General features: G+C 45.5%; 1 protein-coding gene across 6 annotated transcripts in view; it reads right to left on the bottom strand.

Annotated features, from left to right (window-relative positions):
* TAF5L (TATA-box binding protein associated factor 5 like) overlaps positions 1–13202 on the bottom strand; it is a 52357-nt gene extending 39155 nt beyond the window's left edge. For 2 of the 6 annotated variants that reach the window (XR_010791194.1, XM_066596031.1), the window contains exons 1-3: positions 12907–13201; positions 7186–7350; positions 2235–2284 (exon numbers count right to left, since the gene is read on the bottom strand). Coding sequence is in view for 5 of the 6 variants with exons in the window: in XM_066596031.1 (XP_066452128.1) it covers positions 2235–2237 (3 nt within the window). In the remaining variant the exon portion in view is untranslated. Of the gene's footprint in view, positions 1–2234; positions 2285–6526; positions 7101–7185; positions 7351–11621; positions 11819–12906 lie in introns of those variants that run through there. The other 4 variants (XM_066596036.1, XM_066596032.1, XM_066596035.1 and 1 more) reach the window with 4 other exon arrangements.
* Positions 13203–14271: the final 1069 nt, after the last annotated feature.

Here is a 14271-nt window from a genome sequence, read left to right as displayed (position 1 = left end):
GAACCAGGAGATAATGGTGGCTCTGATGTCCAAATGGGGGATTGATAAGGGTTAATTTAATTTTGTTTCTGAAGTAACATAACATAAGGAGCGGAACTTAGAAGTTCCTTATTTCAGTCAGGACCCTGCACCAGATAACGAACTAAGTAGTGATAAGTTTCCTTTCTGACAGTTTGTGGCGGGCCTACTGACCGTTTGTGGCCGGATGCACCCGAACCACAGCAGATGTGTTTCCTTTCTGAGATACTTTGGTTTCCCAAGAATGGAATGTGCTAATATTCTGTTTCAGTCACCTGATTAAGTAATTCTTCAAAGTTGCACCCTGCGTGGGCAACGGCCTATATAAGCTGTGTGTTTCTCCAAATAAAGTAGAACTCATTCTGATTCACATGCTGTGTGTATCGTGGATTCTTATGGTTCTCCTCGAGTACTCGTTATAAACTTTCCTTTGAATTTGGACTCAGGCAACATCCGCACTGGTCTCCGTTGAGACCCCCCCACATGCCCCTTACATGCCACAGCAAATAGCAGTCATGACATCTCAGGTGTTGATAGAGGGAGGTTGCTTTTCTGTCTGCCTATGGCACCCCTCAACATGCCAATGGGTTGCCACAGCAGCTGAGGGGGCCTAACTAGGGCTCCCAGGTCTGCCATCTGCCCATTAGACCTTGGTCAATTAGGAAAAAAAAAATGTTAAACGCCCTTCTCGCTGAAGTTCTTGTGCTCGAGTTGTATTTTTCCATGGCAGTATTTAGCCTACCATATAATGTATTGGGAGACAGTTACTTCTAATTTCTAAGGGACAAAATGGAAAATAACCACAATTGTGTCTTCTGGGGGCAAGAATTTACAGCATTCACAGTGAAATAAAAATTTAATTTTAGCTCTATTTTGTCAGCAAAAGGAGATACCAAATTTGCTATAGTTTTTTTTCTTTCCATGTAGTACCACTTTAAAAAGAAAAAAAAAACACTTTAAAGAAGATTGCTTTTGACCTCTAAACTTTTAATCTTCTGTGATGCAACTGTGTGTGGACTCATTTTTATAACGTGACCTGTAGTTTTGTGCAGATTGTTGGACTTCCCATCCCAATATGGATTCACACTGAAACTCATCTACTGAAAAAAATAAATAAATAAAAATATTAGTGGGCTCAAGTCCCTTTACAAGCAAAAGCTATCGCTCAAAATTCACGCAAACGACCAAAAGGGAGCTATAGTCATTACGTGTTGAACGCGGGCAGTCGTGCAACATTTGTTCACTTAATCGTTTTTAGTCCGCATAAAAACCATTGTCAACCCACCAAATTCCTTCCATTTGAATGCAAATTGTTCAGTCTTTTGAGCAGCTTGCCAACTTGAGGGGAGTAAACAATGTACTCATTGTGTTTGCCTTGCATACACAAGAGATGACAATGGAATCCTGCTAAGTTTACTTTAGCTAATGAGGGAATTGGGATGATTAAAAACCATTATCTGTACTTGATATTTTATGCAAAAATGTCATCAGTTCATTAAGTTTTGCGTCCGTTTACGTTATAATTGTTGCGTGTAACTGGGTCTTTAAAGTTGCACTCGGGGTGGGGGTGCGGGGGTCACATGTCTTTTTCACACAGGCATGCAATCGTGCAGGAAGAGGATGTCTCTAATATAGCAGCCATTCAGGGCATTTTAGGTTTATCATGTAAAACCCACACTGCATTTTATTACACTTAAAAACATACAACAAACTCTGGTGAAACTGCACACTTTTTCAATTGCAATTTGCATGAAACTTTCAGCATCACCTCAATCACTAAAGCTCTGCTAAAAAGCCATGCACCTATATGTTCATGAACAGGACAGTTTCTATTTAATCCCTAAAAGCAGAGATCATAAGAACAGCGAGGAACTGATATAAAAAGTAATTTTACACAATAAAAATACAATATTTACGGTATTTGATAACCATAATACATGTATAAAAAGAGTTCTTACAAAAAGAATGTATTAACCTACACAGGACAACTATCTACTCAGAGAGGATCTGACCAGTGAAACCCCCGGCTCATGAGAACAAGGGTCCAGCTGGCTATCTAAATGAACCCCACTCATTCTGGTGCACTCGGGACCCCTGTTCTCTTGATCACTTGTGGTTGCAGCGGTCGCTTCTCCACCAATCAGATAGCGAATAACTATCCACAGCATAGGAGAATAACTTATTTTAAATCAGACAACTCATCTAAGAGGTCTTACCATTTACAAGGTTTACACATTGGGCGGTCTGTAACATGCTGTACTTTAACCTAAAGAGGAAAAACACAAAGTTCAAAATCTTTCCTGGATCTAAGAGCCAGAGATAAAGCCTAGTGAGCACCACAGAACTGTATGACAACGATATGAAACAAAGGCTGTTAAAAAAAATGTGAAAAAAACAAAACCCCCACAAAATATACAGTTTGCACTAGATTAGGTTTTTTTGCTGAAAATGTAAAAAAAAAAATTTCTAAACTAAATGATAGCTGGGTAGTGACCTAATAACTATGTATAGGTATATCAGGGAACAATACAGAGATCTCTCCCATAATCTAGTTATATCCAGGACAGTAACAAGGGGGCGCTCTAATAACGATGTATAGATATATCAGGGGTCAGTACAGAGATCTATTTATACTTCGGACTGTAACAAGGGGGTGCTCTAATAACTACGCATAAATTATCAGGGGACAATACAGAGATCTCGCCCATAATCTATTTATATCCAGGACAGTAACAAGGGGGCGCTCTAATAACGATGTATAGATATATCAGGGGTCAGTACAGAGATCTATTTATACTCCGGACTGTAACAAGGGGGTGCTCTAATAACTACGCATAAATTATCAGGGGACAATACAGAGATCTCTCCCATCATCTATTTATACCTAGGATTGTGACTGTAAAAAGGTTGAGCCCTCTACGTTTTGAGGAAAGAACGTTTCTACACAGACATAGAAGGGGTTCTTTACTGTAACAGCAGTGAGACTATGGAACTCTCTGCCTGAGGACGTTGTAATTTCAAATTCGATAAAAAAATAGCCTAAGAGGGTTCTGGACATCTTTCTTGAGCGTTACAATATTATATCTTATATCACTAATAATTTCAGAAGGGCTGATGATCCAGGTATAATTCCAATTATCAAATTGGATTTGGGAAGGAATTTTTTTCCTAAAATAGAGAAAACTGGCTTTTAACAGAATTTTTTGCTGTACTTTGGATTAAAATTGCAGGTCGCATTCAAGTAAATCTAGAATGGTAGAGTTGGAATGGACCTCCAGGGTCATCGGGTTCAACCCCCTGTTCAGTGCAGGATTCACTAAATCATCCCAGACAGATATTTGTCCAGCCTTTGTTTGAACACTTCTATTGAAGGAGAACTCACCACCTCCCGTGGTAACCTGTTCCACTAATTGATCATCCTCATTGTCAGAAAGTTTTTTCTAATATCTAATTTGCATCTCCTCCCTTTCAGTTTCATCCCATTGCTTCTGGTCTTTGCTTGTGCAAATGAGAATAGGGCTGATCTCTCTGCACTATGACAGCCCTTCTCAATATTTGTAGACCACTATTAAGTCTCCTCTTAGCCTTCTTGTTTGCAAGCCAAACATTGCCAGATCCTTTAACCGTTCCTCATAGGACATGATTTGTAAACAGCTCACCATCTCGGTAACACCTCTCTGAACTTGCTCCAGTTTGTCTATGTCTTTTTAAAAGTGGGGTGCCCAGAACTGGACACAGTATTCCAGATTAGGTATAACTAAGGAAAAGTAGAGGGGGATAATTACCTCACGCGATCTAGACTCTGTGCTCGTCTTAATACATCCCAGAATTGTGTTTGCCTTTTTGCCTGCTGCATCACATTGTTGACTCATGTTCAGTTTATGATCTATTAGTATCCCTGAGTCTTTTTCACATGTGCTGCTTAGCCCAATTCCTCCCATTCTGTATGTGCTTTTCTTTTATTTTTGTTGCCCAGATGTAGAACTTTTCATTTCTCCTTGTTAAATACCATTCTGTTAGTCGCCACCCACTGTTCAAGCTTTTCTAGATCATTTTGAATCCTCTCTCTCTTCCCTAGTGCTAGCTATCCCTTCAAATTTGCTGACAACACAAAGCTAGATCAGTTTCACATCAATTCCGTTCTCCAGATTATTTATAAAAATGTTGAACACCACTGGGCCGAGGACAGAGCCTTGTGGTACCCCACTTGATACATTCTTCCACTTGCATGTGCAGCCATTTAATGATCACTCTTTGAGTACGATCACTCAGCCAGTTGTGAATCCACGCAACAGTTGCCTTGTCAATCCCATATTTGGTCATTTTTTCAATAAGTATGGTATGAGATACTTTGTCAAATGCTTTACTAAAGTCAAGATATACTATATCTAAAGCATTTCCCTGATCAACCCAATTCTGTCATAGAAGGAAATTAGATTTGTCTGGCATGACTTGTTTGTTACAAACCCATGCTGGCTCTGGTTAATTACTCCATTTTTATCCAAGTACTTGCATACATGCTGTTTAAGGCCTGCGGTACACCGGCGAATTTGCATTGCAAAACCTGCGAGCGGCATTCCGCCTCTGGATTCTGCAGGAAATCCAGCCCATAGCATGCTATGAAAAAACACGATTTCCTTCCCACGAGTGAAAAATCGATTGCAATTTTCCCCTCACGCAGGAGAATTTGCAACATGCTGAGATTTTGTGCGGTCGCAATGACTTCCATTGAAGTCATTGCAGAATGGCCGCAGGAGCCACGTCACCGCCAAAACGACAGCGCGGCGTCCTCTGCGCATGTGCCGGCTGGCACATTCGCAGCAGACAAGATGCTGGACAGGTAAGCTGGGGTCACCGGCCAGGACCGGGTCGAACTCCCACATGCGGGAGCCGACCAGCCCGTGTACAGGAAGCCTAATAATTTGTTCAAAGATCTTTCCCTGTATAGAAGTCAGGCTCACAGGCCTGTGGTTTCCTGGATCCACCTTCTTCCCTTTTTGAGAATGGTGACATTGGGACTTCGCATGCAATACTACCAGGTGCCACTGTGCAACATATGGAGCAGTCTTTTTCGGGCAGAAAGACTGCTCCATATACACGGTGACCAGCCTAAGGGAACATACCTTCAAGATTTGAGACATGGAAATCTGCGCGGATCGCCGCCCATAGAAATGAATGGAGCTTCCGCGATTGATTTTAGGTCCGCGGATTTGATTTTATGGTATTTACTATCCGCGCGGATCTAAAAATCGCAGCCTGCTCTTTTTTCATTGCGGATCTGGCTCCATTGAGGTGTACGGAAGTCTCGGATCCACAAATACATCTAAATGAATTTGCAGATCTGCTGCACATTTGAATGTTATAAGTAATAAGGGACGTGGGGAAAAGGCTTGGGCCTCATGTCCACGGGGAAAATAAGAATTAAAATCCGCAGCGTTTTTCCCGCACGGAGATCCGCGCCCCATAGGAATACATTGACCACCCACGGGTAGATAAATACCCACGGATGGTAATTAAAAAATTTCTGGAGCATGAAAAAAAATGGACATGCTCCATTGTAGTGCGGATCACGTGCGCGGGAGCTCATAGAGCACATAGCTCAATTGATCTCCCACATGAAAAATAAACAATTACAGTGCATCCGCAGCCCAAAGCCGCGTTACAAATCCGCAGCGGATCTGATTTTCCCCGTGGACATGAGGCCTTGGAGGTGAGGTTGCAGATTTTTTCCACACAGAAAAAGAAAAAAAACAAACAAAAAAACACAATCCGCGATCACCCGCAAGCATTTAAAAATCATTTTATGAACGATCTGCAGTGCATCCACTGCGGATATCCGCATCTGCATTGCACTGCATGCCATGGACATGAGGCCTTAGGCCTCATGTCCATGGCATACGTGGATATTTCATGAGGATTTCTGCAGCAGATGCACTGCGGGTCATCTTAAAATTGATTTTTTTCCCCCATTGCGGGAGGTTGCATATTTTTTTCCCGCATGGATGCACTGTGGATTATCCGTGCAGAAAAAAAAATCTGCAACATCCACCTCCCCAGCCTTTTCCCCCCATCTCCCTAATTGCTTCTAACCTTCAAATCCACAGCGGATCTGCAAATGCATTTAAATGTATTTGCGGATGCAATGCGAATCCTAAGCTCCCATAGAGATGAATGGAGCCAGATCCGTGATAAAAATGGAGTATGCTGCGTTTTGTTATCTGCGCGTGGCATCCGCACATAATTTAAAATCGAATCTGCAGAACTTAAATAAAGTGTGGATGCCCAATGCTTCCCTATGGGCAGCTAGAGCTGTGGGAGACCCGCGCGGATTCAGTAAATAAAATGTGCCCATGGACATTGGGTCTTACAGGCTTGTTGCTAAGAACTTTGGGAATTAAAGGGGTTGTCTCGCGGTGAAAGCGAAAAAATTTTTTTTTCACTTACCCCCGCATTCTACCCTGTTAAAAAGAAAGCATAGGTTAGTTTTTAAAAAGCACATTGCACTTACCTGCATCAGCGTTCTGCAGCTTCTTCTATTCTTTTTTTTTAAGATGGCGCCGCTGGTCTTCTCCCACGGTGGACCGCGGGTCTTCTCCCATGGTGCACCGTGGATTTTCTTCTCCTTCCTTGCGTTCCATTGCCGATTCCAGCCTCCTGATTGGCTGGAATCGGCACACGTGACGGGGCGGAGCTACGATGACGACGCGGTGAGCAGCTCTCCGGCACGAGCGGCCCCATTTACCAGGCAGAAGCCCGCACAGCGCAAGCGCGTCTAAAAAAGCAAGAAGCCAGCGAAATTAGACGGAGCCATGGAGACGAGGATGCTAGCAACGGAGCAGGTAAGTGAATAACTTCTGTATGGCTCATATTAATGCACGATGTATATTACAAAGTGCATTAATATGGCCATACAGAAGTGTATAACCCCACTTGCTTTCGCGAGACAACCCCTTTAAACCCCACTGTCAAGTAACATCCCAGATTCCACTGGTCTATGGGAACAAGACATACATCTCTCAACCTGTAATAGATCTAGAATGCCTTTCCCAACCATTCTATAAACATGGCAGAGCTCTGCATAGGAATAATTTAGATGTGTGTGAGAGGGTTCATTACAAAAAGGTGTATTAGCGTTAATTATAATACAAACACCGGAATTATTCTTACAGTTAATTCCTTTTCCAGGAGTCCATCATGACAGCACACATGGAGGTTCCCCGCCTGAGCTCGTTGGGACAGGAAGGAGGAGAGTTTTTAAGGCCACCTCCCACCATTCATCTCCAGTGACTTCAAATTATCACAACGGATAGGTGGCCCAATCTTTTGTTGTTACTGAAAAAAAACAAACACAATGTTATGTTCATATGCACAATATAGAATTCATTTGCAAGGGTGGGAAAAAGTATGTGCTGTCATGATGGACTCATGGAAAAGGAATTAACGGTAAGAATAATTCCAGTTTTCCCATAACATCCATCCTGACAGCACACATGGAGGTAATACCAAATCACGAAGTTTTTAGGAAGGGAGGGACACCACTGCCTGGAGGACCTTTTGCCCGAAGGCCAGTTTCCTATTGGAATGGAGATCTAATCTATAGTGCTTTGAGAAGGTATGAAAATTAGACCATGTCGCAGCCCTGCAAATTTGCTCTGCCAACGCACCACCGCGTTCGGCCCAAGAGAAATCAAGAGCCCTTGTGGAATGTGCTCTTATCCCCTCCAGGGCCGACAAACCATTAGACTTGGCAGTGCAGGAATCCTACATTCTAATCCACCCTTCTATAGTGTCCTTTGACGCTGCTTTGTCTTTTTTGCGCCCCTGGAACTGAAAAAAATTTATTAGACTGCCTAAATGTCTACAAGACCTGCAAGCAAGATATAACTGCTCAACGTACATCTAAGTTACGTAGGCAGTGCTCTTTCTCGTTTTTAAAATTCTAAAAAAAAAGATGGCAGGACTAATTCCTGCTCCATATGAAAGGAGGATACAACCTTTGGGAAGAAATTTGGGTCTGTCCTAAAAACTACCCGGTCTTCTAACACCTTCAAGTAAGGTTCTCTGCATGATAGTGCCCATAATTCGCCAATCCCTCTGGCGGATGTTATTTCTATTAAAAAAAGCCACTTTAATGGATACGTTTTTAGAGAGACCTCGTGAATAGGTTCAAAGCGAGATTCACACAGGCTTTCTAGTACGATATTAAGGTCCTAAGTGGGGGCTGATTTCCTTATGAAAGGCTTAATTCTATCTGCCCCTTGCAAAAATCGTTTTATCCATTTATTCTCTATGAGGCGCAAAAAAAAAAAAAAGGGAGCCGAGAGCCGCCACGTGTACTCGCAAAGTCCTGGGGCTAAGCAGTTTGTCTAGCCCCTACTGAAGGAAATCCAAGATCTTAGAATAATCAGGGTTGCTCCTATCTGCACTGTCTGGTCTATACCAACAGAAAAAGTTTTCCCATATTCTAGAATAAAAACCGGTGGTAATGCTCTTATGACTCTTCAAGAATATGCTAATTACCTTGTGTGATAGTCCCTGGTCCTTTAATCTTTGCCTCTCAATAGCCACGCTGTTACCTTCAACAAGCGAATTTCCTGGTAAAATACCGGACCTTGTGACAGAAGGTCATCCCTGAGAGGCAGCGTTTTTAGGGGATTGTATTGCTAATATGTTTAGCAAGAGAGGCCAGGCTGGTACAATAAAGATTACTGTGGAGATGGATGGCGGGAGGTGCCCTTAAGAACTCTCCTCCTTCCTGTCCAAATGAGCACAGGCGGGGCAACCTCCATGTGTGCTGTCAGGATGGACGCTATGGGAAAAACAGTTACCCAATTCTTTATAAAGCAGGTTAAACTCCCTTTTGCACAATCTGGCATTATTGCACAGAGGTTATTAATCTATTGGGAGTAAACAACCCCCCCAGCCCCACCCCCCTTATTGGTGTTTCTAGGTCCTTGTCTTCCATTTTGGAAGGAATCAGATCTTTGAAGTTCCTAGAAAGAATATTTCCAGGGAAGTATTTCTTGGAATCAGATGCTCTAATCATCTGAATGACTATTGCTCCTGTGTCTAGTACAAGGGGGACAGTCTTACCGTGTATAGGTACCTTTTCACCAGAGTCTTGACTAATATCTCAAAGTCTGCCTAGCAAAAACCAATGATAGACCTCTTTTTGTCCCCTTGAACTCCAGATGTGGACCTCCATGTAGATACCCAATCTGGACTGCCCCTCATACGTCCTGTTCATTTAATATCTTATGGCCTTAAATCAAGCCACCCAAACATCCGAGGAGGTGGGAGTGTGGGGTCACCATTCGTAGTCATGAATGCCAACTTCAAGGTGTACAAAAATCCTGATATACCTTCTCTGCCCGATGGTCAACTCGTTGCTATTGAGGGAGAAGTCCAGCTTTACAGTGAACCTCACGAAGATCAGACACCAATAAGATCTCCCTTACACTGCTGAACACCACAAATCTAATCTGCTTTGTATGGTTGACTAATCCTATTTCATGCCTTAGGCCACTCTCACACTAGCACTTTTTACTGCGGCGTTTTGAACGCCACGCTAATTGCGTTATAACGCTCCTATTGATCTCAATGGGACCTCGCAGACATGCACTTGAACGCGGTGTTTTCTAACGACGTGATTTTCCAACTCTGCTCGATTTTTTTCTACGTTTAATGTCCCTTATCGCCCATCACAATGATAGGGTGCTGCAAAACCCGCTCTCGAAAACAAAAATAAAAATTGCGGCAAAGCGCAGATCGAAATCGCTGCATTTTGTCAACAACCTGTCTGCAAGCGGCCTTAGAATAAATTTTCTCTGACCTCTCTCCATCTGTAATCTCCTCTCACTGTTACACTTCGTTAAGACCATTTTAGACGGAAGTTTTATCGTTCAAATGAGCGAAACTGAACGATAATCATTTAGTCTAAATGTGTGAGAAATAATAGTCACATTCTAATAGCAGTAATGTTTTTATTTTTTCACAAAATGAGCAGTCGGGGTGGTGGCGGCGGCTTGATTTTTTGTGAGATGACAGAGTTTCCTTTTGTACTATTTTGGGGTGATACTTTTTTTTTTTTAATCACTTTCTATTGCTTTTTTGGAGAAGCAGATGAGTGAAAAATATCAATCATCTTTTTTTTTTTTTTTAAATGCCGTTTACTGTGTGGTATAAAGGAACATAATATACATAGGCCACTTCCGCACGTTGCCGGCAAAACGCCACAATTTCATTCGCAGCGGTTTTACTGCCATTTACGGACGCAGGTAACTGCATCCGACAGCGGGTTTTAACGCACCCCATCATTCTCAAGGGTGATGAGGTGCGATAATCACATCAAAATAAAGCAGACAATGCTTGAAAATCACGGCATAAGAAAACGCTGCGATCGAGCGCAGGTCTGCAAAGCTCCATTGAAATCAATAAGAGCTTTGTACCGTAATTACTGTGGCGGTAATCGTGGTAGATAGCGGATGTGATAGTGGCCTTAGAGCATGGGCTATTATGAACACAGCGATATGGGTTTGTTTTTTCTGTGAGAAAGGGGGGTTTGTAAGCAAAAAAGTTTTATTTTCATAAACTTTATTGAACTTTTTTAAAGCACTTTTTTTGTCTCTCCAAGGAACCTGTCCAAGTGATCCAATGAGCGCATCTTCACTACACTGGACTACTTATGTACTGCAGTATAGTGCACTTTTCCCTTATCAGCACTGTCATGCCTGGCAGATCCAGAGGCCTTAAAGGGGTTGTCCCACGGCAGCAAGTGGGGTTATACACTTCTGTATCGCCATATTAATGCACTTTGTAATATACATTGTGCATTAAAGGGGTGGTCTCGCGAAACCAAGTGGGGTTATACACTTCCGTATGGCCATATTAATGCACTTTGTAATATACATCGTGCATTAAATATGAGCCATACAGAAGTTATTCACTTACCTGCTCCGTTGCTAGCGTCCTCGTCTCCATGGTTCCGTCTAAATTCGCTGGCAGCTTGCTTTTTTAGACGCGCTTGCGCAGTCCGGTCTTCTCCTTTCAGCACGAGCCGCTTCAGTGTGCTCCCCGCTACAGCTCTTCTGCGCATGCGCAGACGAGCTGTCACTGCTCGGGAGCGCGCTGGAGCGGCCATTCTGTACCTTCCTCTGTTAGAGGAAGGTGCAGAAACTGGAGCTGCCGTCCGGAGAAGCCGCCCAGCTGTCCTGCCGTCCAGCTGTCCTGCCGTCCAGGTAAGTGATGGGCCGGGGGGGGGGGCTGCCGCTGCGCCGGGGGGGGGGCTGTCGTCGCTGTGATGCGCCGGGGGGGGCTGCCGCTGCGATGGGGGGTCTGTCGCTAGGCCGGGGGGGCTGTCGCTGCGATGGGGGGGCTGTCACTAGGCCGGGGGGGGGCTGTCGCTGCGATGGGGGGGCTGTCGCTAGGCCGGGGGGAACTAGCGCTGGGCCAGGGGGGTAAGTGATGGGTCGGGGGTGATGTTCACTGACAGGTGAAGGCCCCGGAGCCCAGCGCTGGGCTCCGGGGCCTTCACCTGGGCTGAGGGTCTAGCGCTGGGGAGCCGGGAGCGTAGCGCTGGGGAGCCGGGGGCTAGCGCCGGTTACCTGCTGCCTGGCGGTGGGTGACTGGTCGGCGGCTGCGCGGCGTCTGGTCGGCGGCTGCAGGGCGTCCGGTTGCCATGGAGACACAGCTGGCAGCGTCTCGGGAGCGCGCACGTCGGGCTGCAGCGAGCACGGGGAAAGAGCCGGCGGCCATCTTGGGGAAACTTTTATAAGTTGCTGAAACGCTGGAACAGTAAGTACGAACCAGCTAGGAAAGTCATTTACAGGGGTAATTAGTAATGTATGTTTAATTAGGGGGATTGGGCAAAAAAAAAAAATCACTGCTTCCTCGAGACATCTCCTTTAAATATGAGCCATACAGAAGTTATACACTTACCTCCTCCGGTGCTGGCGTCCCCGTCTCCATGGCGCCGACTAAAGCTGCCTTCTCCTTCCATTAGGCGCACTTGCGCTGTCCGGTCTTCTGCTCTGTTGAATGGGGCTGCTCCGGCGTGCTCGCACCGGAGAGCTGGTCTGCGCATGCGCAGAAGACATGTGCAGCGCGAGCACGCCGAAGCGGCCCCATTCAACAGAGCAGAAGACCGGACAGTGCAAGCGCGTCTAATGGAAGGAGAAGGCAGCTTTAGTCGGCGCCATGGAGAAGGGGACGCCAGCACCCACGGAGGTAAGTGTATAACTTATGTATGGCTCATATTTTATGCACGATGTACATTACAAAGTGCATTAATATGGCCATACAGAAGTGTATAACCCCACTTGCTTTCACGGGACAACCCCTTTAATGATACCTCCAGCTACCATGGGAATCCATCAGCACCCGATCATATTCTTGGAAGTGCGCATGCATGTCAGGAGAAGCTCCATACCAGTCACCCACTTTAACTCCTTGCAGGCTGTGATCATTTAACAGTCAGGAAAGAAGTATTCTCCACCCCTGGCCATTACTGCTGGGTCATCAGACACCCAAGACCTGGCAGATATTCCTATAGGGCCTTAGATTATGTACCATAAAAGGTACGACTGCTTAGTGACCGCTGTACCTGTACAGCTTACAGGTTACTAAGAGGTTAAACAAGTTTGGGCCGCTGACCTAACATCATCCTTCACGTGGGTACGGCTGACGCTACCGGTAGCTGATGGGGGGAGGGGGCATCACCCTTCGTGCTCGCAGCGGCCGCACTCCTTTAACCCTCTGAAACCCAAGTTACTCATTCAAGTCAGTAAATAGTGGCCTTTTATCAATTTTCATGCCCCAAATCACTCAGCGGCAGGGTGGGAGGTAGGAGGCACTAGGTCGACCCCGGGATACACGAGTATGTTCTCTTACCAGTCATCGCAGTGACACTAACGGCTTCCGGCAAGATCCAGTGGCACTCCGGCGCCTGCAGGAAGTGGAGCCTCAGGCTTCTGGCCTTCACCAGGAGTCTCACCCCGTACACAGAAACGTCGTGATGCAGCGCTATGAGTTCCAGCGGTGACCATGAGAGCGCACTGAACTCGTCCGGACGCTATTTTGCGTCGCGGATACAAAGAGGGAGCAGGGAGAGGTTAGAATGTATGGGCTCGTAGGAGTTGTGACGTCACCGCGCCACTTTCATGCTCCCCTCAGAGAGCGCGCGTGCGGCGCGAGAGTCTCGTGACCGGTAGTGCCGAGTCCAAAAACAGACCACGTGTTCGGTGAGTATGCCGGGGGGCATATTAAGATTTTCCATACCACCTTTGCCCTAGTCAGCAATTCTAGCAATCTGATTGGTTGTTTGGGTTGGCTGATTCACCAAACAACTAATCGGGTTGCTGGAATTGCTGAATAGAGCAGAAATGGTGAGGAAAATGTTAATACGCATATTAACATCTTGATCAACACTTGTCAATCAGCCAACACAAACAACCAATCAGGTTGAATCAGCCAGCCCAAACAACCAATCAGGTTGCTGGAATTGCTGTGCAGCCGGGAGGAGCTGGACGGGCTGAAGACGTCCGCTTAACGTAATTTACGTCGCGTGAACCCTCCCGAAGGGACGGGGCTAGGTGAGATGACGTCAGGTGCCCTATACAACCAATTAGTGAAGCGAATAAAGACAAGCCCCCACGCTGAAAGTCCTCTAGAAAAAGCACGTGCATGTAAAGTCACGTTGCTTTACGTGAGAGGGCGTTGCGGCGCCGGATCATCCGTGCAGTTAAGCTTCTACATGTTCATAACAACTTTGAAAGCAGACAGAAATATCGCCACGAAACCTCTTGAGAATGCCATGGACGACCCAAACTGCCAGAATCCAACATGGCGGCTGGCCTATGACAAGCGTTGCATTCATTCAAACGCCCTTCGTGTTGAGCTGACGTACGGTCACGTGAGCATGACGCACGCTCCCGCAAGGCTCCCCGGTTTAAGGTCAGCGCTGGTGCACGCGCATTTTCGGAGGTCACTTGTCCTGTGAGCCGTCGTTATGGCAGCAGTCCTGGCCCGCAAGGCGGTGGACTATGTGAAGAGCAAGGAGTTCCGCGAGTATCTCATGAGGTGAATGTTGAGGAGGGAGCGCCGCTGTGTGGTGGAGGACATGGCAATGTCAGAGCTGGAGGCAGACCGACGTATTTGTGCGCAAACCGCAGAGAATAAGGCCCATTCATTTCAATGCGTTCGTTCATGTTTCCCTATTTTGCATGTGTCTTCTGGCTGTGCAACAAACCGCAGTGT

This window comes from Eleutherodactylus coqui, chromosome 3 (assembly GCF_035609145.1).
Source record: "Eleutherodactylus coqui strain aEleCoq1 chromosome 3, aEleCoq1.hap1, whole genome shotgun sequence".
In the NCBI taxonomy this organism is placed as follows: Eukaryota; Metazoa; Chordata; class Amphibia; order Anura; family Eleutherodactylidae; genus Eleutherodactylus; species Eleutherodactylus coqui.
This window is presented reverse-complemented; position numbering and strand designations above follow the sequence as displayed.